The following is a 24,727-nucleotide window of genomic DNA, read 5'->3' on the forward strand; positions in this document are numbered from 1 at the left end:
AAACCCTTATACACCATCCTGCAGGGACCCCAGGAAACAGACTGAGCTGCAGACTGGGGCTCAACTTAGCAAGTTTTTGAACACAATATCTTTGAAAGCTGGCTAGAGAGAGCAGTAGAGTAAAAAATATACTAATCATACTACAAAATAATAATAAAAAATAGGTAACATTTATGTGCCAGACACTATTCTAATCACCCCTTTCAAATATGAGTTGGTTTTATCTTGTAACAGCTCTTAACGGTAGACATAATTTGTATGTTACAAATAATATTGGTCATATGAGAAAACATCAGGAAGCTACACCAAGTAAGAGGAGATGCTTAGTACACTTTAAAATTCCGGTTGAGTACAAAGGCTTTAATTACATCATCAGCATAATCCATCAAAATAAAATGTTCAAACTATCCATCACAGTAACATGTGAATAATCTGAACTATATTGCTTTCCTTATGTTTGTTACAACTATTTGCAATCAGAATTCATTTTTCAAAGACACGCCCTTTGTATGTGGCTACTTCTAAGCATGATAGATGCCGTTGATTAAAATCTGTAGAATTTAGACAGCAAACATTTCTTGTCATGCTATACTTACTTCTCAGAAATAATTACTCTGACCATTTGGTGTAATTTACTCAATATTTTTTCTTTGTTGCCTACAAGATATCATTCTATGTATCCTGTTTTGAAGTTTGCTTTTTTTTTCAACATTACAATATATTTTGGATATCTTTCAGTGTCTGATAATATTATAAATCTGCCTTTGAGCAGTTTCGTAACATTCCAGTGAATATATTTGTCATACTCTATTCAACGAATCTCAAATTACTCAGCTGATTTCTTTTCAGCACAATTCAATACTGATTTTAATACTCAGTCATGTGTTTTGGAGGTGACTGCAAACCCCATGTAAGAAGACGAGGCTGCTCTCAAAGGTGAGGTGAGCGGTCTCCAGGGAAAGGGCTGCAGACATGAACTCAGCAGAGGCTACACTAAGGATGAGGAAGCCTTACCCTCAGGTAGACAAGTAGAGGAGATGACTTCCTGAGGCCCACCCATTCTGTGGGGTCAATGGGTGCGCTGTAGAGCAGAGACTTGTTCAGCTGGTGCAGGGGGATGTTCGTCTGGTTTTCATTTGGCTGAAAAGAAAAGAGAAAGGAGTAAGAGATGGCCCCGCAGTCAGGAGAGTTCAGACTAGTCTCCCTCGGGTTTGAGCAAAGGGACACAGGGATGGGGGGAGGACCCACTTCAGGGGGAATCAGCATCAGGATAGACGGGGCCAGGACACCTCCGACTCACTGAGCCAGCGAAGGCCTGTCGGCGAGGGCTGGGGGACGTGGGTCCCCCGAGGTGTGCCTCCCTTCCCTGAAGGCCAGGCAAGGGGACCCTCCGTCTCCGAGGCTCACCAACGAACAGTTCACAGAGAAGTTCTCAGGCTTGATGGTCTGCAGCTGGTACAGCATCTTACAGACGATGATCACACATGTCCAGACGGTGCAGACACTGGAGGCCAGACGGCGGAGCCTGGCATATGGCAGAGCAAAAGCCCAGGAAATAAGAAACACGTAGTTGAACAGAGACACCTGAGAACACAAAATTGGAATTGGAGACAAAAATATGTCACATGGCACAACATCTAAAAACCTAGATGTTTTTAGGCAACTTGACTGATTCAGTTCCTCTGAGCTAAGCAAAGGCAGGCTGGGATCCTCATATGTACAAGAAATGGCTGTGGGTGTTAAGACATATAGCTAGTACACAGACAGGTGTACAACCAGGTGATGTTAAGTATATCACAGTGGGAAACTACTGAGGTGAACAGGCTTCTGGGAGAACACCCAGGGGGTCCTCGGCCCAACTTGGAGCTTCAGGAACCTCTCCTGGGAGAGAACACGCCTGAGTGGTGCCCTCAAGCTGTGCGGAGTTCAGACATACCCACACTGGGTGGGTATGTGGTGCACAGCCACATCCACATCCATGTCCGTCTCTGCCCTACCCGTGCTCAGCGTGGGGACTTTAAGTCCAAGCGGCCCAAGGCTCCAGCTGGAGCAGACGTCTGGCTGGGTCTGGCCTAAAGACGGAATGGCATCACTTGCCTCCTTCACGGACACCCAGATGATGTAGGAGGACACGATCTTGACGATGTGCAGCTCCAGGATCCACCACAGGAACGTCTGCAGCTGGTGGAAGCCCTCCAGGAACCGCAGGAGCAGCACGGTGAGGCGGTCGATCACCAAGTGCCACTTGTTCCTCAGATCTGCAAGGCAGGGAGTGCAACTGTGAGTGGAGGTCTGGCCTGTATTGATGGGTCCCTTGTCCCTCTGATCTGCAAGGCAGGGTGTGTGCACAGCTGTGAGTGGAGACCTGGCCTGTACTGATGGGTCCCTTGTCCCTCTGATCTGCAAGGCAGGGCGTGTGTGCAGCTATGAGTGGAAGCCTGGTGTGTACGGCTCGTTCCCCCCGTTTCTAGCTCACTGCCAGGGTCAAGTATATACTGGAGCATATAGAGTATATATTTTATTATATACTTATATAATGAGTATATATTTGATTCACTTGGAGCAAGTCAGTGGTTGGTTTCCTCCACCTGTGAGCCAGCATCCGAGCGGCTCCTGGGTGGGCGGCTTACCTGACGTCTCCTCCTCCTCTTCGTCCTCATCCTCATCCTCATCCTCGCTGTCCCTGCCAGGCTCGCCCTTCTTGGCTTTTGCAGGGCATCCCCCCGGCATCTCCTCCCCAGGCCCAGCCAGCTGCTTGACCTCCGCCACCTCCAGGCTAGCGGTCAGCTTCATCATGGCAAGGTCCGGAAGGCTTCCCTCGGGGTGGGCCAGCCTGTCGGCAGACAGCAGACAAGTCAGGGAGGGAAGGGCACTGGGAGCTGAGAGTGAGGGGCACGTGGAGGAAGATGAACAAAATGGAAGTCACTACACAGCCTGGCATGTGGGCTTGTTAGCATCCGGTTGCTTTTTATTTTTTAAAGCTCTTTCTAAAAATGAACTGTAGATTCAGGTTTGGTGAGCTCTTCCAATTCAGGTTCTAGTGATGAGTCAGTCATGAGAGCTATCAACACCTAAACTTGACATTTTTTCCCACAGGAGAAAATGGTCAGAGTTTAGGATGGAGAAGCATGAAATGGCATCATGTAGAGCAAGCATTTCATGGCTTCACAGGGGGACTTACTCATTGTGGTGGATTGGTAATTTTTTCTTGATGCTGCTCAAAGTAATGGAAATAGAAAGGAAAAAAAAAAGGAGATGAGAACAGAAGAGTTATAAGGAGACTCAGAGATCACACATCACGCTACAGTCATCTACTATTGCATTCCTATATGCCGGGTGCAGGGCCCTAACGCCATGTGCATTCCAGGATGGCGGCCACAGCGTGCTTTGACTGGGAGCCCTGAGCCGGGCAGCTGATCTGAGAATGGACGGTGCTGCAGTGGTGAAGGGCAGGACGCAGAGACTGCTGAGGCAAGTCAGGTCATGCTTTCTTAGAAACACAGCAAACCATCCCCTAGGAATCAAGTCATTCACAGTTTAAGGAGGGATTTTTTTTTTAATTCTTAAATAAGGTGTAATGTCGGTCAACTTTTGCATGGACCAGTCTCATCCTGTGGCCATCTGAAGCGTATGCAGTGGATGCAAATGCTTCTGGGGGTAAGAAGCCTGTATCACACCCCATCCTCGGGCACCAGGTGAGCTGCGGGACCAGATCTCTTGAGAAGAGTGCGGGAGCCTGGCTGAAGGGGCTGCAGCCTTAGGGAGCTCAGCAACTCTTGGGGGTCCAGCTTAGTTCACGGCGAATAGTAATGAGTATGATCTTGCTCCTCAGTTTTTTAAGAGTATATCTTTTTATTCATATTCAAATGAATGTTTGAAGGAACGTTTGTGGGCAATAAAGTAGACATTAGGAAAAGGCCTATTACAGATCATGCAGGTAGTCCTTCTCATTTGCAAAAACTTATTCATTTCAGCCTGACTGTCACAGGACAGACACTTGATAATGTTATCGTATCTGTAATACTCTGAGTTTTATCTGTAATATCTGTAATTGACTCTGAGACAATTTTATGTCTCTGGAATTTTACTTTTTTTTAAACAAAATGAAGAAGTCCGGCTAGATAAAAATCTAAGCTCACATGCAACTTGTTGGTTTTGCATTTAAACGCCTGTGATATTGGAGAACTGTGGTCAAGATTCTGCATTGCCCTTGGACTTTCAGAGAGGTTATCCTTCAAAAGCAATTCCTTTTAGCAATCTCAAGCAGGTAGATCACAGAATGTTAGAAAATTTAGTGAACAAAGAATGTTCTGAGGTCGGTGGAAGAAAGTGTGCTGACATGTACTTGCTTATTTTCTTTTTCTTTTCTTCTCTTATTGGATATATGCATACATACAGCTGACTCACATTGTTGCACAGCAGAAAGTAACACAACATTGTACCACAACTATACTTCAAAATATAAATTAATTAATTAAATCGTATGATCCCCAAAAAATCACCTTTCAGTTTGGCTTTGATAATCCACATTATAGCCAGATTTCCACAACATTATTTTCTACTTGTATGTACTTGCTTATTTTCTTAAGCTAGATAATTCACCTGAGAAAATCTGTGATTATAAAATGCCTCTGGATGAAAGTATTCTCAATGAACGGTTAGAGTGTCTACTTTAAAAGACACTGTATGAATCCTTTCATTGTGCTTTCGTTTTTCTCATAGCATTTTTCTGAGACAATCCAGAACAATGTTAAAAGCGTGCTCTTTGGAATCAAAAAGATTTAGATTTAAGCCTAAACTAGACATCTTGCTAACAAGGGGAAGTGGCAAAGCTCCTTACTCTGTCTTTTATTTTTAAAAAATTTTATTGAAGTATAGTTGATCTACTATGTGTTAATTATAACAATGTGATTCAGTTACACATGTACACAGGAACAGGTGTAATGGCCCTGGTTTGTGTATATGTAGGAGAACTAACCATTGCTCCTGTTAAAATATTCTAAATCAGTCTGTTTACAAATTCAGTTGGAACTTCCTGTATTTTTCACACCATCAGAATTTTATCAGTCAGCCACTGTCCTTAACACAGCCCTACCTCACATCTTATAAGGTCAAGTCTAAATTGTGACTGACCCAGAAGTTGGATATAGGTATGTCCCCTCTTTCATTGGAACTCCCATCTAGAAACACAGTATTCTCCTTATTAAACAGCACTGAGCATACAAAAATAAATTTGGGGATAAATAAAGCTTATTTACTCAATAAAAGGTTCACCCTATCATTCTAATCAAGAGAAGTCCCTTAAAAACTGGACATACTTCATGTGCAGCCTTTTAGAAGCACATACTGTGTAGGGAGAGAGGGTTTGTTAGGTCGAGTGCTCCCTAGGGCACAGCTCTGACTTTTCTTAAAATGTGGGCATTCAGACAAAAGTGAGAGTTCACTGGAAAGAAGACTGAGCTAATGGTGGAATGCTTCAAGTTTTTAATTATTTTAGATGACTGCATCTAGGTCTGAGAACTCCTGAGTCAGTTCAGGGTTGATGGGCATATGTTTCTCCTCAAGAGGAATGCAGGGAGCCAACTCTGTACCATCAGCATCCTTGGCACATTGGTTCTAGGACCCCTACGGACACCAATACCTACGGGTGCTCAAGTCCCTTGTATAAAATGCTATAGTATTTGCTTGTAACCTACGCACATCCTCCTGTACATTTTAAATGATCTCGAGATGGCTTGTAATACCTAATACTATTTGAATGCCATGGAAATAGTAACTTGCACACAGCAAATTCAAGTTTGCTTTGGGGAACTTTCTGGATTTTTTTAAAAAAATGCTTTTGGTTGAATCCATGGATGCAGAAACCACGGATATGGAGGGCTGAGTGTATCAGTTGTCAGAGCCCATCAAACCACTCCTGCCTCTTGGGCGCCCCAGCCACCTCCTCTTAAAGCACATGATCAAGACTTTATCAGAAACACAGAGGGAGAGAGACAGATATAGTGTGGTTCTTTATGTTAAGAGGGATAAGACTGATATGGCTGCTCAAGATTTATGCTTCAAGTCTGTAGCTTACTTCTCTAGCTGGCAGCTAAAAACTTGAGGTTGACATTTCTCTCTCAGGTTGCCCCCAAAACCAGCCCCAAAGGGAGCCCACCCGGCCTCGTTCCTCTTCCATAGAGATCTCCACAGAGATGCACTAAGTTTTTACTCCTCTTTCTAGACGGGCTACCTCCTCGGGTCTGCTACTTGGTTGTCAGCCTCAGCATTCCTCTTAAGAGGAAAGACAGTGGAGTAGAAAACCTACAAATCTTTCCAAGAGTTATTTTGTTAAGTGGATTTACTGCAAAATACATGCTTCTACTACCTAAATTACTGACTTGATTACTTAAGACGTGAAGTTATGGGAGTGGATAGTTTAATTCTCTCAATAAAGTAAGAAGAGCTTTGATGAATTAGACCTGAACACTCTTCTCTTTTGGGCACTTGAGGATAACTCCACACACAGCAGGTGTCAGAGCTCACCCTTTGTTACCTGTGGTTATGAGTAGGTGTTATCTCCCCGCCTGGATGATGTGCATCTAAGCACGCTGCCCAACTTGGCATTTTTTTTTTTTTTTTGCAGAAGGCAAATACATTGTGAAATCTGTCATGTAAAATACCATCCTTCTATATGATGCTCTTTTAAGTAGATGTATACTTGAAGAAATTGGTGTTTTAATTTTCTCTTAACCATAGATTGTTGTGCCTATTATCACTTCATTCAGGCATATCCACTAGCAGTTAAACCCCCATGGTAGGTGAGATGTTGGCCCTGCGGTGGATTGTACAAGGGACCCAGGGCCTGAGGGCCAGAGGTGGCGGGCAGGGGAGAAGATAAGACAGGCAGGCAGATGGGGCTGAAGGCCAGTGTTGGGAGGCGGCAGCAAAGAGAAAGTGCTCCGGGAACTCAGAGGAAGGGCCGGTACACTCAGCAGGGACTCGGCAGAGATGGGTGGTTTGTGGAGCAGCTGGTTCTTGAGCTGAGCTCTTGATTACATGTTCAGGAGGGACGTGGGCTCACAGGCAAGCCCAGGACTAATTCTACCAAAGGGTGACCAATGCCGAGTGCCAGCTGAAGACCCTCGGCCGCCTCTCAGTCCACTCAGCAGCACCATTCAGTCCAAACACCGAATGGCTGGGTTTGCAAAAGACATCCATAGCATACCTGGAGGCCATGTCCACTGTCTGATGATGTCAGTTTCATTTACAAGCTAATAAAGTGCTTAACACCCCCAGAGACCATTTGAAAAAGGAGCCAAGAGAGAAAACGTTGAAGTACCCACCTATTTATTATCAGATACACACGCCCATTGACCTTGGCATGGCTACGCAGGAAGCACAAGGCGGCAGCGGGGAGACAGTCGGAGAGAGAGAGAGGAGAGTGTTAGCCAGAGGGAAGGAGCTGACGGTGTCCTGCGGGCTCTGCACCACCAGGTGTGTCAGCAACACCCTTCATGCACCGCAAAGTGTCCAGACAGTGAGGATCGGCAGCACCGTGAAGTCAGACAGAGTGAGGTTTGAAACACTTGACAGTGACAGCCTCTTCCTCCCTCCTTCCCCCAAAGAATCACACGTCTGGTCAGATACCTGTAAGGTTTAAATGTCCAGAGTGCACTTATCAAATAAAATACCACGTAAAACATTAATTCTTGGTCCTTCTCCAGAATTAAAAAAATAAAATCCTTTGAGTATCCATATTCAAGATCCTGTTTTCTGAGGTTTTTCTCAAGTTAAAGTTTAAAAAAAGTCATTCTATTTCTGTACGCGTCACAGTACCTTCTAAAATTATTATGACCCAGCAATCCCACTGCTGGGCATACACACCGAGGAAACCAGAAGGGAAAGAAACACGTGTACCCCAATGTTCATCGCAGCACTGTTTATAATAGCCAGGACATGGAAGCAACCTAGATGTCCATCAGCAGATGAATGGATAAGAAAGCTGTGGTACGTATACACAATGGAGTATTACTCAGCCATTAAAAAGAATACATTTGAATCAGTTCTAATGAGGTGGATGAAACTGAAGCCTATTATACAGAGTCAAGTAAGCCAGAAAGAAAAACACCAATACAGTATACTAATGCATATATATGGAATTTAGAAAGATGGTAACAATAACCCTGTATGAGAGACAGCAAAAGAGACACAGATGTATAGAACAATCTTTTGGACTCTGTGGGAGAGGGCAAGGGTGGGATGATTTGGGAGAATGGCATTGAAACATGTATAATATCATATGTAAAATGGATCGCCAGTCCAGGTTCGATGCATGATACAGGATGCTCGGGGCTGGTGCACTGGGATGACCCAGAGGGATGGTACGGGGAGGGAGGTGGGAGGGGGGTTCAGGATGGGGAACACGTGTACACACGTGGCAGATTCATGTTGACGTATGGCAAAACCAATACAATATTGTAAAGTAATTAGCCTCCAATTAAAATAAATAAATTTATATAAAAAATAAAATAAAACAAATCATTGACATGTGGCAGTCACAGATATTTAAATAAGGAATGGACATTCAGTATCTTACTATGAAGTGTTTATTACATAATAATTATGTTGTAATCATGTTATAGTGTCTATTTTATCAATACATAAGGGAAATGACATTCCTGACAATGTCTACCTAGAAATAATAATAATTACTCATAAGATTTGTCATAAAATTTTTCATAATGCTAACTATAAATTCTAGAAGGCTCAACATGATGAATTCTGCTTCAGACACAAATGACACTTGCCTACAGGCAGACACAATCCACACAAACAACAGAACAGCAAAAGATAGCCGGCTGTTCATAGAAACAACAGGACCAGAATCAATATAAGGGATAAAATGCACTGATCATTCCCAATTTGGGATTTTTTTTTTTTTTTTTTTTGGTGTAGCATTTACTAAGGGGGAAGGAACAGAGAAGGCAAAGCATGACAGTCAATCCAATTCTGAAAAGACCTCTTTCTTCATCATTTTGACTTACTAGGGTCCTAGGGACTAAAAATCACGAGTAAGGAAAACACTACAATGGAAAAGAGTTGTGAAAAAGATGGGATACACGCCCCATGCTCCAGGTAGAAATTTGGGGCCTTTTATATGAAACTCCTGCATGAAATCCCTAAATACCAAACTCGGATGAGTCCTTTGAACTCCTCTTTTCACAGAACCAAAAATGAAATCCCATGACCCGAAACCATGCATACTGCTGACATTACTCATTCTTGCCTCACCCTTTACGTTCTCTTGGAAAAGTAACAGTTCAGGGGGTGCTAGGGGCCGAGCATTGGCCAGAGGAGGGCCAGCCATGGCCTCAGACTGACCACATCACAGGGTCTCCATCCTGTCCAGCCAGGTGAGGGGGTTATGGGCTGGCTGGACAGTAGAGGAAAACAGGAGGACACATCCTGCTATCCTTTTTCAGAAGCCACATAATTAAATCACGTTTACGTACTTAAGGAAACCCTGTTCAACACATTCAGTTTTCCATAATTCCACCAGTCAATCTTAAGGGAAATCAACCTTGAATATTCATTGGAAGGACTGCTGAAGCTCCAAGACTTTGGCCACCTGATGTGAAGAGCTGACTCATTGGAAAAGACCCTGATGCTGGGAAAGATTGAGGGTAGGAGGAGAAGCGGGTGACAGAGGATGAGATGATTGGATGGCATCACCGACTCAATGGACATGAGTTGAGCAAACTCTGGGAGAAAATGAAGGAAGGAAGCCTGGCGTGCTGCAGTCCATGGGGTCACAAAGAGTCAGACATGACTGGGCGACTGAAGAACAACCACCCCCAGCACAGCAGAATGTTCACAGTCTGACATTTCATGAACTGTGCCTAATGAATTACTGCTTCATCTTCTTTCCGTGGACCCACTGTTTCCCTTGAGAAGGGGCTCGGGAATTTTCACCTGTGGTGTCTGTGTTCCTCTGAAGGCAGCACTTTGCTCCCTCATCTACGCAACAAGGGTTTTCCAGAAGCTGAATCACAGGCTATTATGTGAAACAGAGAGGAAAATCTGTATCAGGGCTCATTAGACAAATGCCTGTAATGTTCCCGAGATGGAGCAGGCCTATGGATGTGTGCTGACCGACTGTGGCTCCACACACATGGCCAGGGCGAGACAGATCCCATCAGCTACCTGGAAACACTTTGTATTCGTATTTATTGATGGAAGACAGCAACAGTGAACTGGTGGCAGAAAACACTGCCTTCGCTCTTTCCTTAAATGTTACTCTGGTTACTCGCAGATGGCAGAACCTTTCAGCTGAGGTCCTTCCTTCCTGAAACGGAAGGGAGAATTCTGTACTCCACTTTTACTCATAGAGACTTCCTTACTACCTGTCAGTGCAACAGAAAACTCACCCTCTGAATTTAGCCAGATTCTGTAAACGTTCTAAAAACACCCCACCACCCCAGATATGAAAGACACATTGCCACTGCAAAGGAACCTCAGTCTGCACAGCTCCTCTGGACCAACTCACACGCCTGTTAAGATCACCCATGAAATGTCACAAATCACTACCTGCATTCATGCTAAGTTGATCAGTCATGTCCGACTCTTTGTGACCCCATGGACTGTAGCCCACCAGGCTCCTCTGTCCATGGGATTCTCCAGGCAAGGATACTGGAGTGGGTTCCCATTTCCTACTCCAGGGAATCTTCCTGACCCAGGGATCAAACTTTTGTCTCTTATGTCTCCTGCACTGGCAGGCTTTACCACAAGCACCACCTAGGAAACCCAAAGCACTACCTACTGTTTCGTAAAGTGCAATCAAATACTCCACATTTTTCTCATTTTTTCCCACTCAGAGGCTGACTGTCATGGCAAGTATAGGTGAGATTCTCAGTGAGAGGACGGGAGGGTCTGGCTGAGCTTGCGTGCGCTCACCTATAGATGGCGCTGTCCTCCTTGCTGGGGATGGACTTCAGGTCGGTGAGCTCCAGGAACCGGTCGTGGAAGTAGTGCAGGTGCAGGATGCAGACCAGGAGGAAGGAGGTAGGGATGAAGATGCGCGTGAACAGCTCGGCCACCGTGAACTGCTTCAGGCCAAGGTCCTCCAGCCTGTGGAACAGGGTGGGTTTCCCCGGTGGGCTCTCGCACCCAAATGTCCACCGGAATTCAGCTATTTCTCCGTGATTTCATACTGAACATTTTCAAGACAGAAGTCTCCATTTCCCCATATTCCTGAAGCAGCTAAGCTGTTCTCGCCCACTTCCCACCCCGGTCTTCCCTGGCACAACCGTCCACCTTGTGCAAAACGCCCAAGTCAGGACATCCCCTTCCCCAACACACTTTCCTGTCTCCACCATCCACATCCCTTCACCCTCATCTCCTGAATCTGTGCTCTTGTTTCCTCTCTGGTGCCTCCTATTCTCTGGTGCCTCCTATTCCTCTCTGGCCATCCTCGATCACAGGACCTCCCCTGCCACCACTGCTGGCTGGCCACCTGGCTGTGTCTATTCCTGCCCCCACACATCACTGCCTTCTCTGCCAGTCAAGGGTGCTTTAAAGACTTGACATTTCACTGAGAATGAGACGCAAACCATCATCACCTAGGATCCCTCCACCCTCCCTGCAGGGGAGCCTTCCTGCTGTTCAGCACACTCACCAAACCCTTTCCCGCCACAGGCCCTTGCATTTGCTGTTCTCTCTTCCTGGAATGTTCTTCCAGCTCTCAGCTCCCAACCCAGTTTTCTAAAGACAAGCTCCTTCTTATTCTTCAAGAGTTTAAATGACATCTTCCGGGACTTCCCTGGTGGTCCAGTGGTTAAGACTCGGCACTTTTACTGCTGAGGGCATGGGAAATCCGTGCCGGTCAGGGAACTAAGATTCCACATGCCAGATGGTGCAGCCAAAAAATTAATGACACCTCCTCAGGGAAGCCTGCCTGAACCACTCCATCTCTAGCTATTGTGTCCCCATTGTTCACTACCTCGGCTTGTTTTCATTTTCTTCACAGATGTGTCAGTTCGTAATTTATTTCACATAAAGTAGGTTTTTTGGTTTGTCTCCTGTCCTAGAGTGTAAACTCCACTGGACTCAGACTCCCTCTGGCTTCCAGTTGATATTCAGGTGCACAAGAGTGTCTGGCTCAGGCAAGGTGCTCAGCTCTATGCTTCCTCCTCTGGACACTTGGCTCTATGCCTCCTCCTTTGGACACTTAGCTCTATGCCCAGTCCTGGTTTGATTTCCAAAGGAATTTAAGAAGTTTAGAGGAGCAGAGTAGAAAAGGCTAGAGTCCTGTCTATTTCATGCATGAGAAACAGACCATGGAAACTGCTAGTTTCCATGGCCAACCACTCCTTGAGAGTCCCTTGAACAGCAAGGGGATAAACCAGTCAATCCTAAAGGAAATCATCCCTGAATATCCATGGAAAGGACTGATGCTGAAGCTGAAGCTTCAAGTCTTTGGCCACCTGATGGGAAGCCCCAACTCAATGAAAAAGACCTTGAGGCTGGGAAAGATTGAGGGCAGGAGGAGAAGGGGATGAGAGAGGATGAGATGGTTGGATGGCATCACCGATTCAATGGGCATGAGTTTGAGCAAACTCCGGGAGATGGTGAAGGACAGGGAAGCCTGGTGTGCTGCAGTCCAGGGGGGTTGCAAAGAGTCAGACACAACTGAGCAACTGAACAACAACTCCTTAGAATCTCAGCACCGGCTCCATGAGGGAGGGAGGCGATGCTCTGTGTTACAAGCCTTTGGTTAGGAAGAGAGACCACATGACTGTAAGAAGCCAGGCAGGGGAGCTTCACATGAAACACTAGAAAAAGCCATTTCATTAATAAGGGGCTGAGAATTTACTTTCCAGTCAATTCTTACTGAGTACCTGCTGCTGCTGCTGCTGCTGCTGAGTCGCTTCAGTCGTGTCCAACTCTGTGCGACCCCATAGACAGCAGCCCACCAGGCTCCCCTGTCCCTGGGATTCTCCAGGCAAGAACACTGGAGTGGGTTGCCATTTCCTTCTCCAATGCATAAGAGTGAAAAGTGAAAGTGAAGTCGCTCAGTCGTGTCCGACTCCTAGCGACCCCATGGACTGCAGCCTACCAGGCTCCTCCGTTCATGGGATTTTCCAGGCAAGAGTGCTGGAGTGGGGTGCCATTGCCTTCTCCACTGAGTACTGAGTACCTATTATGTGTCAAAAGCTCATGCCTAGGTCATGAGAAGCCCAAAAAACCAAGATCAATGAGTTCTGTTCTGGAGGAACTTACAGCCAGTGATGACGTCAGGTTTTACTAAAACCTCCTTCCTGGCAAGGTGTTTGGAACAACACACCCTCGCGACTTCACCCGGCGGGTCACTTTCCACCCTGCTCTCCAGCACAGTTACTTACTTTTCTTTTTTCAGTCCGGTCATGTTTTGCCACAAGCCTGGGAAGTTTTCAAACTGATATGTGTATATAAAGATGAGCACCAGCATCGTGTAGATAACCACTGACATCCAGAAGTACTTCAGGATCCGCCTCCACCATTCATAGTGCACCTGTGAGTCAGAAGGTGAACAGCAAACCAGGAAGAAGCATGTTAGCGGAAAACGCACAAAAATACCTGCTCCATTCAACAAAAACAGGTGATTCCATTCACACATGTCTGAAAGCAAAGTCAAGTTCATTTTCAGTTTTTGAGGCTGTGCTGCTCATAGAGTTGGGACAACGTAGATTGGAATCTGAGGGCTTCCCTTGTGGCTCAGATGGTAAAGAACCTGTCTGCCAATACAGGAGATGTGGATTTGATCCCTGGATCAGGAAGATCCCCTGGAGGAGGAAATGGCAACCCACTCCAGTATTCTTGCCTGGAGAATCCCACGGACAGAAGAGCATGGCGGCTACAGTCATTAGGGTCACAGTCAGACACAACCGAAGCAACTTGGCACGCACGCACGTTGTGTTAGTTTCAGATGTATAGCAAAGTGATTCGGCTATAGGTATTATATATATAATATATATGTAGATTCTTTTCTTTTATAGGTTATTACAAAATCTGGGTACAGTTCCCTATGTTATTCTGTAGGTCTCTGTTTATCTCTTTCATAGACAGTAGTATGTATATGTTCATCTCAAATTCCAATTTTATCCCTACTCCCACTTTCCCTTTAGGTTAACTATAAGTCTGTTCTCTATGTCTGTAGGTCTGTTTCTGTTTTGGAAATACGTGAAATTGTGCTGTATTTTAGATTCCACCTGTAAGTGATATCCTATGGTATGTGTCTTTCTCTGTCTGATTTACTTCACTTGTATGATAATCTCTAGGTCCATCCATGTTGCTGCAAATGGCACTATTTCATTCTTTTTATGGTTAAGTAATATTACATTGTATAAATATACCACATCTTCTTTATCCCTTCATCTGTACAAGACAAGGAAGCCACTCTAACCAACTTTCTGACTTTTTAAGAACCTAACAATTCATATTAGTGAACACGTGGAAGGGGCTCACTCCTCACTTTAGGATTCCTGGCCTGTAGCGTTTGAATCTCATTGACCCCTTTATATGATGTGTTTGTGAGGTCACAGTAACTCAGAGCCTCACCGAAGGAAGCTCAGGCATACCCCTGGACAGACGCAAGGATGGCAACCCACCTGATACAGGGCCACACAGAAGAGGAAGAGCACCATGTAGATGATCTTGTACATCACGATTTTACCCTCAAAGCTGACGAAGAAGAACATCCCCCCGCAGACGTAGATCCAGTACTTGATGAACAGGGCCACCACCAGGTTCCCCAGCACCTTCATCACGTCCTGCTCATCTGCTTCTTCCTCTTCCTCTTCCTCTCTCCGCTCCTGCTGCTCCTCCTTCGGCTCCTCTTCTTCCTCCTTCTCCTGAGCCTCACTGTCCACCTGTAAGTCCTGTTCATCATCTTCAAGACAGAAGACCCTGCTGTTACGAGCAGCTGGTCCCTGGACCAGAACCACACACTCTTAGCCATGTGAGGTGGGTGCCACACACTTTGGACATTACCATATGATTTAAAATAATTTTAGACAGTTCTAATAAACAAGGCAGAATTTGTAGAACTAATCATAGTCCACTTTCCTAACCTCCCTGAAACATAAAAGAAACACATTTATACAAGCTTTTCATAATACCTATTTCACTTGCATTGTCCAATAGCTATAATTACTGTAGGATCAAGAGAAATAAACAGACAGCAATAACACAAACCGAACTAACTCTGACAATTTCAGATTCTGACTGCAGTGTGCCTCTAGCAGTCTTTTATTGAATCTGAGTTATTGGTAATAATGTTAACCAGAAAGTATGATTTTATAAAATGAAAAAATTGAGTCGAAGCCAAATATATTTTAAATTAGGTTTCAGGACTAATTATAATTTAACTAAATTTAAAATAGTTTGATGCATTGGAAGTAAAAGCTTATTTGGTCTTACTTTAAAATTTGCTAACATATAGGACTCATCTTTGTGGTCCTAAGGTGACCTGTCATTTGAATAACTTATTCAAAAGATCAGGAGATCCACAGAGTGAGGGGAATGCACATGGGGTGAGAGGTCAGAGTAACTGTTGTTCTTAAATGAACTATTCTTTACATAAAGTAACTGGTAAATTTAATCACTGTATTAAAAGACATCCAAACTCAAATAGTCAAGATTCAAACCTTAAAGACTTTTGTTGCTGAAAAACAATCAACGTTTAGGTCTAAATGAGAAACTATAAGAAAAAGATGAGTTGGTTTTCTCCTCCTGACAGGGTTAATCTGAAGGTTACCAGCCCTGCCTCTGAGAACATTTATGGCTTCCATTTCAGACAATGCTACACGCCTCACTAATGGTCTCCAAGCTGTTCTATGAGCATTAAATTTTATTGTATTTATTGGCACATCCACGCAGGTAAGGGAGCAAGTGACTCTCATTTGACCCATGGAGTGGGGTCTAAAACTACAGAAGTGATCATCAAAACATCATCTTCCTTTTTTTTTGACTTTGTGGTACATTTGTTTTTGAAAAGGCGAGAGGATTTGAATTTGGGAGATCTGAGTCGTTCTCTTGGTACTAACACTCAAGAAGCTGTGACCTTGGAGGACTCAGGGAATGCCCTGCAGCGGGGATCACTTTTGTGTGTATCAGATGACCCATGGTCTCTGCAGCTCCAGTGGACGCCCATGTGGGCAGGAATTCAGCCCTGGGACGCGGTCATCTATCCGCTCACATCCACGCCTGGCCTCCCTCTGGTCTGGGGCAGAGCCTCCAGGGATGTCCTCTGGGGCCCTTCTTCCAGTCACATTGCACGCACTAATTACCTTTTTCTTCTCTTTCCTGACTTCCGATTTTGACCTCAGACAGAAGAGCTTCCTTTTCTTGGAGAGCTTTCTGCTCTGTGAGGTGCTGTCTCAGCAGCAGCCAGAATGTGATGGTGAACAGAATCTGGAAGGAGACAATAGAGATCAGAGCATCATGCCTCTGAAGTGTAAGCATGTTCAACCACGACTATGCTTCCCCGCCCTTCAGAGGGAGCACGCTGCATAAGCCCATCCACTCAAGACAGTCAGGCACCCACTACATTGCATCTGAAAGTCGCCAGCTTTTAAATCTCCCTTCCTGAGGACGCTGGCGTGCAGTCCAGTGCCAGGGGCGCCTTCATGCCTGGGACACTCCAGGAAGAGGCACAGGACCACCTGGGCTGGAAACCAACGTGGGCCAGGGGTCTCCTTCCTGCCTGGGACCTCAGCACAAGTAGAAGAGGAAGATGTATTTCTTCTATGAGCCCCGTTACTTCTACAGTGTTCCTCCTTATTTTGAAGAAATCCACAGAAATGGGGGGAAGAGAACATTTCATCCCAGCAAACAGAGTCCCTGAATCCTCCCATTCTTTTCTGGAAGCTGAAGGGTAGTTTTTCTAAGTGCCCACACAATTATATTAACATTTTCTTGAGGGCAAGGGAAAAAAAATTAATGATTTCAAGGAGCATTGAATACTTGGAACCTACTTTTGCATGTTCCTGCTTGGATATGACTGTTTTGATTACCGTTGTTTTGTCTGAATGCCCTGCCCCTTTTTCCCCTGCCCCCTTACCTTTGAGGCGAGCTCCCCCGGCTCCTTCTTTTCTAAGAAACCTGGGACCTTTTTAATTTCGGGGAGCTCGAAGCTCCATATGTACTGCAGTATGAGCAGCAGGTTTCCATAGACAACCATGAAGGGGGAGCTGATCATAGCATACTTCCTCCGGTTGCGGATCATCCACAGAGTGCAGGACCAGATGAGCAGCACAAAGGTCAGCCAGCTGTGGTAGGTGATGCTCCAGGCCTCCAGGGGGAGAGGGCAAGAAAGCGGGGCGGTCAGTACATGATACAGTCCCCACTCTGCTGAGTTAGATGTGGTCTACAAGGAAAAGGTCAGTGACATTCACACTAGGGGGAGGATCATGGTAAAACTGTGGGGGAAACATCCCAGCTGCATAGGGGACGAAGCAGGCAGAAAGGCTGCCCTGGAGGGAAGAGGGTCAAGCGAGGGTGGGGACGGCTTCACTCTGTGCCCTTTGCCCTCCAGCCCGGATGTCTTCCTTTTCACTGGATTTGCTGGATGAAACGCAACCCTAAATGCTTCCTCCTTCATTCTTCCAAATCAGCTTGGGGTCGGCTATTTTTCCCGGGTGCTGGGTGAGTGTGGCCAAGCTGGGCTCAGAAACGGAAGCTGTGGGACCCCAGGGTCAGCAGATGAGCTGGCTTCAGGGGTCCCCTTAGCCCACCCATCGGGAAGACAGACGTGATAGGAATCAGGGAATCATCAGGAGGAGGTGTCAGGTGTCTGCACCCCAGTAGTAAAGCCAGGCTAACGGAGAGCCCAGCCTCAACTTCTGTCCTGTAGGGGGCAGGACATCCTCCAGTCACACCAAACCCCGGCAGACCTAGAACACATCTCAAAGGGCAGCTTCCAGAACATTCTAGAAAGTCAGGCTCATGAATATCATTAACCTCAAGAAATCTATCCTCTTTTACCATAATCTTCAATACCAAATTTCTGTGAAAAGGCCTCTGTGACAATCTAGAAGGGTGGGATGGGGTGGCAGGTGGGAGGGAAGTTCAAGAGGGAGGGAACATATGCATACCTACGGCTGATTCATGCTGATGTATGGCAGAAACCAACACAATGTTGTAAGGAAATTATCCTCCAATTAAAAATACATAAACGTATTTTTAAAAAATATTTTCTAGTTGAGGCTGAGTTCAATCATATTCCTGACTATCACGAATTTCAAGGGTTATTGCAAAGTCTGAAAGGCTTTATGTCTGTTTTGCTTCTGGAAAGCAGATAAGTATTGAGATAAATAAGATAAATGAATGAAGTCAGCACAGAACAAATACTTCCTCTCAGCAACTTGCAAATGTGTCCTAAATCAAAGCTAGTTTTTTTAAGTACAGAGTTATTTAAAACTGTTGTTTAAAATATATGGAAATTAAAAAATGGAAATTAAAATTAAAACTGCTTTTATTAAAATTCAGTGAGAAACTGACAGCTATTATTAAGTCATGAATTATTTTCATGAAAAATAGTATTCCTTGGAAATGGTGCTATCAAAGTGGTAGTCGCTCAGTTGCATTTGACTTTTTGTGATCCCAAGAACTGTAGCCCTCCAGACTCCTCTGTCCATGGAATTTTCCAGGCAAGAATACTAGGGTGGGTAGTCATTCCCTTCTGCAGGGGATCTTCCCAACCTAGGGATCAAACCCAGGTCCCCTGCATTGCAGGCAGATTCTTTACCACTGAGCCACCAGGGAAGCCTGGCGTTATCAAAGGTTGGTAATAGTTAATGCCTTTATCCCAGAAAGAAATTCAGATCTGACCTTGCCACTTTTGTGTGGATGACCCAGGAGAGTAATCTGCACAGATATTGTAATTCCAGGAGAATTTTTTTTCCCTGTACACTATTCCTGTTTGGATGAAAAAGGGAGGAAAACAAATTGGGAACGTTTTGTTAAACTTCTCTCATTTTTAAGGCCTCAGTCACATACGACCCTCAGTTGTTGAGGGGTAGAATCTGCTTCATGTTCTTTCTTGTGTGCAGTTCTAGGATCATCTGAAGGTATGGAATATTCGCACTGTGTGTTTTTGAATAAAGACGCCTATCATTCTAACAGACCTGGCTGCTTAGGACTGCCCTAGAAAGAAAAGATCTGCTGTGATTAGAAGTCTGCTGCCGAGGGGAGCTTCCAGGGAAGATGGTCACAACCGGAAAACACTCTTGGGGACTCAGTGCTTGGTGCTCAGGCTGGTAAGCATTTGTTCCAGTTCAAATGGAATAGTCTCACTCAAATCCAAGATGTGACTATAACCCTCATCATCTGAGAGAAATAAAAGTGGCCTTTGTTAACTGTGAACACCTTCAAAGCCACTTAGAAAAACTACCAACATGTCCTTTTAAATCCGAAAAACAGGGGACAGCCTGACTTGATAGGTTAATTTGAGAGACAGGTATTAATATTTAAAATCAGGCTAAGTGGCATAGAGGATGACATGGTTTTGAAATCTATAGTATAAAGATCCCATGAAAAATTAACAGAAACAGCCATTATCTGCCAAGACATCAGGAAGATGAAGAAGTCGCGCTGGTGGGAGGAAGCAGTGGGGCTTGGAGCCAGCGGGGCTTGAGCACCGTCCATCCCGCCAGCGCTAACGTTATCCCAAGGTCAAAGCAAGGTGTGGGGCGGAATCTGAGCAGAAGTCAGGACTCTGGCACATACGCACCATCATGGCGATAAGGGCACAGATGTAGCTCTGCTTCATGATGAACTGGAACACAGACACCATGGCGTGCACTTTGACACTCCTCTTCTCCTCCCGGCTCCGCTCCTCCTCAAACTCTTCTTTCTCATCATCGTCTTCCTCCTTCTTTTCTAGAGGGACAGATTATTTTATATAACAATTTATGCACATAGGTGAATCTCATATAAGAGCCCCACGCACAAATGTGTCCTCTCTAGGAACAGGCAGCTCTCTTTCAACAGGATGGTTGTGTGCTACGTTGTTCAGTCGTGTCTGACTCTTTGTGACCCATGGGCCGTAGCCCACCAGGTTCTTTTGTCCATGGGATTCTCTCTGCAAGAATACTGGAATGGGGTGCCATTTCCTCCTCCAGGAGATCTTCCTGACCCTGGGATCAAACCCACATCTCTTTCATCTCCTGCATTGGCAGGTGGATTCTTTACCACTAGTGCTTCAACAGGATAAACTGAGGGAAAAGGGAGAAAGGTCTAGTCAAAGTTTTGGGCCTCTTGGTTTTCTTATTAGACAAAAAAAAACTCTTCCAGAAAACATTCATACACTAACCAGCAAAACTATGGACCGCAATAGTGGAATCAAATTATAAAAAGACTAAAACACAAATATGCATATAGGTTTAACACCGCAAACAAGATGACTTGTTTAAAATAATATTTTACCTTCTATTTTTCAAAGTTTATTCCCATTGTGCTCAGTCACTTCAGTCACGTCTGACTCTTTGTGACCATATGGGCTACAGCCCACCAGGCTTCTCTATCCATGGGATTCTCCAGGCAAGAATACTGGAGTGGGCTGCCATTCCCTTCTCCAGGGGATCTTCCCAACCTAGGGATCGAACCTGTGTCTCTTAGGTCTCCAGCACTGGCAGGTGGGTTGTTTTTTTTACCACGAGTGCCGCTTGGGAAGCCCTTACCTCCATTAGGTCACTTATTTTGTACCAAGGACAAATGCACAGAGTAGGATATAGGGGCAAAATCTAGGCAGAATCTAAGGAAATGGGCTTCATCAGACTGACTGTGGAAGGAAAAAACCTCTCCTAGAGATGAAAAGGAAAGAGAACCACATCCGATGAAGGATAAACCAAAGACAAGAGATGCTGAGTTCTGTAGGCCGCCGTCCCACAGGCTCCTTACCGGGGGAGGCAGCGGCAGGCTCCCAGCGGTACTGCGGCGTGGAGTACAGGTCAGCCTTGGCGGGGCCGTTCTCCAGCGGGAGGCTGGGGTGGATAGTGTGGTAGTCCACGGGGTTGCCGTTCACGGTCACCAGCAGGCCCTGCCAGGGGCGTGGGGCAAGGCAAGTGGGACAGCAGCTCTGGTTTCCCACACAGACCTCCCTCCTCTGCTCTGCTAGATGGGCACACTGGACGCTGCAGAGCCGAGGGGAAGCTGAACGCTGTGGGCAGTGATGCCTGCCAGCAAGACAGCCCTGCTCGCCCTCCAAACCCAGCCCCACAGAGTCACACAGGACAAGGCAAACCTGAGCCCGCCCACTTCTGCTGCGCCCATGCCATGCCCCCTGCTCTCCGTGTGAAGTGTGAAGCCTGGAAAGGCTGCAGAGGGCTCAGGGCCTGCTCTGGTCTCCCTTCAGCCTCAGCTCCCGGCCTGCCTCCAGCTACAGGATCTCCAGACAGACTGGGTTCTGGCCTGGGGCTGCTGCCTGCCCTCCCCCCTCCCCCACCCCAGCCCTGATCCCACTTGCCCTACACCCCGCTTGGCCCTCGGGACGAGCAAAGTCTCAGGTTAGCTACAACCCCACGGTCTCTCCCTGACACTGCAGCCTGCAACTCCCGTGTTGTAGCATCTCATACACTAAATACATTCTCCTACTTTTTCCCTCTGGTCTCTTTGGCTTTACATATAATGTATATGTAAATTTATGCAGATACATATAAACATAGACACACAGACATACACGTGTGTCCACAGACGTGTGAGACTTCTTATTCAAATCATAGAGCAGGCATATCTGCAGAGCAGAATGCCTTTTGAGAAAAAGCCCTCCAACGTGGCTTTTTAAAAGTTTAAATACATTTTATATGTTTATACTTGAGCTCACGTTATATGAGTCAATGTTTTAACAGCAATAAATCAGATATAAGTTCTGCAAAATAGTATTCAAAAACGTATGAAAATTTTATAGAGCATTAAACTACACTCAGAGGAGCTAATTCCATTTATGTGCCCTTTCCATCACTGACGTGTGCAGAAATGAGAATTCAAGGGTATACTAACGTCGGACGGCTTGTAGTCATCCTGAGTCATGGATAAAAGCTGCAAAGGAATACAGGACAGCATGTTAACATGTGAGCAGAAAGCGATGTGATGTTTACACACAGCTACAAAGTTTCAGCACACATGCACTCGATCCTTCAGCCGGGAGCATGCAAGTGTGTTAACATCACAGTGCAAAACATAAAGGGACAATGATGCAGCTGGAGGCTGCTATTTATTGTAAACATTTCCAGTTTCTGATGCTGTCTTTCATCACAATAAACAAGCAGTCACTAACCACATGACTGAAAAAGCTGATGTTGTTTTTCAAGTGTTTTGTTCTCACAGAATTGCTGCTTGGTCCTAGATAGCATATTCAAAAGCAGAGACATTACTTTGCCAACAAAGGTCCGTCTAGTCAAGGCTATGGTTTTTCCTGTGGTCATGTATGGATGTGAGAGTTGGACTGTGAAGAAGGCTGAGCATTGAAGAACTGATGCGTGGTGTTGGAGAAGACTCTTGAGAGTCCCTTGGACTGCAAGGAGATGCAACCAGTCCATTCTGAAGGAGATCAGCCCTGGGATTTCTTTGGAAGGACTGATGCTAAAGCTGAAACTCCAGTACTTTGGCCACCTCATGCGAAGAGTTGACTCATTGGAAAAGACTCTGACACTGGGAGGGATTGGGGGCAGTAGGAGAAGGGGACGACAGTGGATGAGATGGCTGGATGGCATCACTGACTCGATGGACGTGAGTCTCAGTGAACTCCAGGAGTTGGTGATGGACAGGGAGGCCTGGCGTGCTGAGATTCACGGGGTCGCAAAGAGTCGAACACGACTGAGCGACTGAACTGAACTGAACTGAACTTTAGACTTCTAGGACCCTTTGAGATGTCTGTAGGATTCTGAAAGTGTTGACTTTTCAAGAAACTGAAGTTTCATAATAAAGAAAATTTGACTTGTAGTACGGATTGGGATTAAGATTTGCATACTGTCCACAACAGAAGAATTATGACATGGCTGTGACTTTCAGCTGTATTAGAGCTGGGGGGTCCAGTTTCCTCAGTAACAGGCATCTGCTGAACTAGTGGTTCTTTCACTTTTTGGGTCAGAACTTGCTCACTTTCTTAAAAATCACTAAAGATCCTGAAGACTTTTACTTATGAAAGTCCTACCCATCAATATCTATTGTGCTAGAAATTAAAATTGCGGCATTAAAAATATTCATTTGTTCATTCATTAAAAATTGGCTTGTTCACATGAATAATTTTATCTAAATAGTTATCTTTAAAAAAAATAGTGAAAAGAATGGTGTTGTCTTATTAAAATACACTTTTGGGAGAATGGCATTGAAACATGTAAAATATCATGTATGAAACGAGTTGCCAGTCCAGGTTCGATGCACAATACTGGATGCTTGGGGCTAGTGCACTGGGATGACCCAGAGGGATGGTATGGGGAGGGAGGAGGGAGGAGGGTTCAGGATGGGGAACACATGTATACCTGTGGTGGATTCATTTTGATATTTGGCAAAACTAATACAATTATGTAAAGTTTAAAAATTAAATAAAATTTAAAAAAAAGAAGTATATTAAAAAAATACACTTTTGCATATCTTTAATGTTGGACTCAAAAGACCACTCCATTTATTTTCCAGTAATTGTCTGCCAAAAGCTCATGCCTGAACCCCCCAAACTGTCCATCAGCTGTTCTTCCACGTGGACCTGTGGTACATGGGTGGCAGCTGGGTCCACTCGCCAGCCAAGCACTTCTCCTCGAGGGATCAGGACTTCAGGGGGTCTTCCACTGATGTCACTCAGAATATTGAAAAAGCGTGTGCCCCAAGGTTGAGATTTAAGAAAAGCAAACACTATTTCTGGTTTACCAAGAATATTCTTAGGTGGAACTGCCCTTTCTGTTCTGTTTCCTGTGTACACGTGGCCGTCAGGTTCGTGCTGCTGCCATGGGTGGAGCTCTGGTACCATCAGAGCTAGTGTCAGCACAGCCGAAAGGCAGATCTCTTAAATGTCGTTACAAAAATTGTTTTGAGCCCATGGATCCCAGGAAAGGTCTTGGGAATCCCCAGCCATGGTCCACGGCCCTCACCTTGGAATCTGCCATGCTGTCTCCATGGATATCATGGCTTAGTGACCAGAGCAGGACGGTCTGGTATGCGTGTGATGGGACAAAAGGGCTCTAGGACACTAGAGGTCTCCAGGCACCATGGCTGTTCCTCTAGGCTGCAGTGCCCCGAGAAGTTCATTCACTGTTTCCCCCATCTCTCAGCCCACAACAGGCAGGTGCACAAATGGGACCACGTGTCTTAGAGAAACTCTGCCACTGAGTCAATCAGAGAATCTCCTGCTTGATTCCTAATATGACCCCACCAGAGAAGTGTGAGCATCTGTGGTCCCCACATTGCAAATAGGTCACTGTAACAAGTCAGTGGCTGGGGCATGTTGAAAATAGTGAACAAATGGTGAAAAGCTTAAGAATCACCCAGCCGTGCTCTTGGCCCCGGCGCCCACACTGTGACCCTGACACAGGGAGGTGGGATCCCTCTTCATGTCCACACAGACTAGCTGGTGTCCCATGAGTGGCTGTGTGAGCGGTCGTGGTCACCATGGCAGCCGACCCAACATAGAATCACTCTCCACAGCGCATCCCAGCACCTAGGCTGTCACTGCCCAGGGCCAAGGGATTGCTTTGTTTTATTTTGCTTTAAAGACAAA

The 24,727-nt window shown here is 45.5% G+C and overlaps 1 protein-coding gene across 6 annotated transcripts in view; it reads right to left on the reverse strand.

The window, feature by feature from the left end:
* The window catches only part of PIEZO2 (piezo type mechanosensitive ion channel component 2), a 252,980-nt gene that overhangs the window by 55,673 nt on the left and 172,580 nt on the right, over positions 1-24,727 (reverse strand). For all 6 annotated transcript variants that reach the window (XR_015153974.1, XR_015153975.1, XM_086373218.1 and 3 more), the window contains exons 10-21: positions 22,018-22,056; positions 20,920-21,058; positions 19,751-19,899; positions 17,081-17,311; positions 16,308-16,431; positions 14,628-14,908; positions 13,383-13,531; positions 10,936-11,109; positions 2,631-2,833; positions 2,098-2,258; positions 1,408-1,584; positions 1,015-1,140 (exon numbers count right to left, since the gene is read on the reverse strand). Coding sequence is in view for 4 of the 6 variants with exons in the window: in XM_086373218.1 (XP_086229344.1) it covers positions 1,015-1,140; positions 1,408-1,584; positions 2,098-2,258; positions 2,631-2,833; positions 10,936-11,109; positions 13,383-13,531; positions 14,628-14,908; positions 16,308-16,431; positions 17,081-17,311; positions 19,751-19,899; positions 20,920-21,058; positions 22,018-22,056 (1,953 nt within the window). In the remaining 2 variants the exon portion in view is untranslated. The remainder of the gene's footprint in view (positions 1-1,014; positions 1,141-1,407; positions 1,585-2,097; positions 2,259-2,630; positions 2,834-10,935; positions 11,110-13,382; positions 13,532-14,627; positions 14,909-16,307; positions 16,432-17,080; positions 17,312-19,750; positions 19,900-20,919; positions 21,059-22,017; positions 22,057-24,727) is intronic.

This window comes from Bos grunniens, chromosome 24 (assembly GCF_055505025.1).
Source record: "Bos grunniens cultivar Pamir isolate PY7600 chromosome 24, Bosgru_T2T1.0, whole genome shotgun sequence".
NCBI classification, from domain to species: domain Eukaryota; kingdom Metazoa; phylum Chordata; class Mammalia; order Artiodactyla; family Bovidae; genus Bos; species Bos grunniens.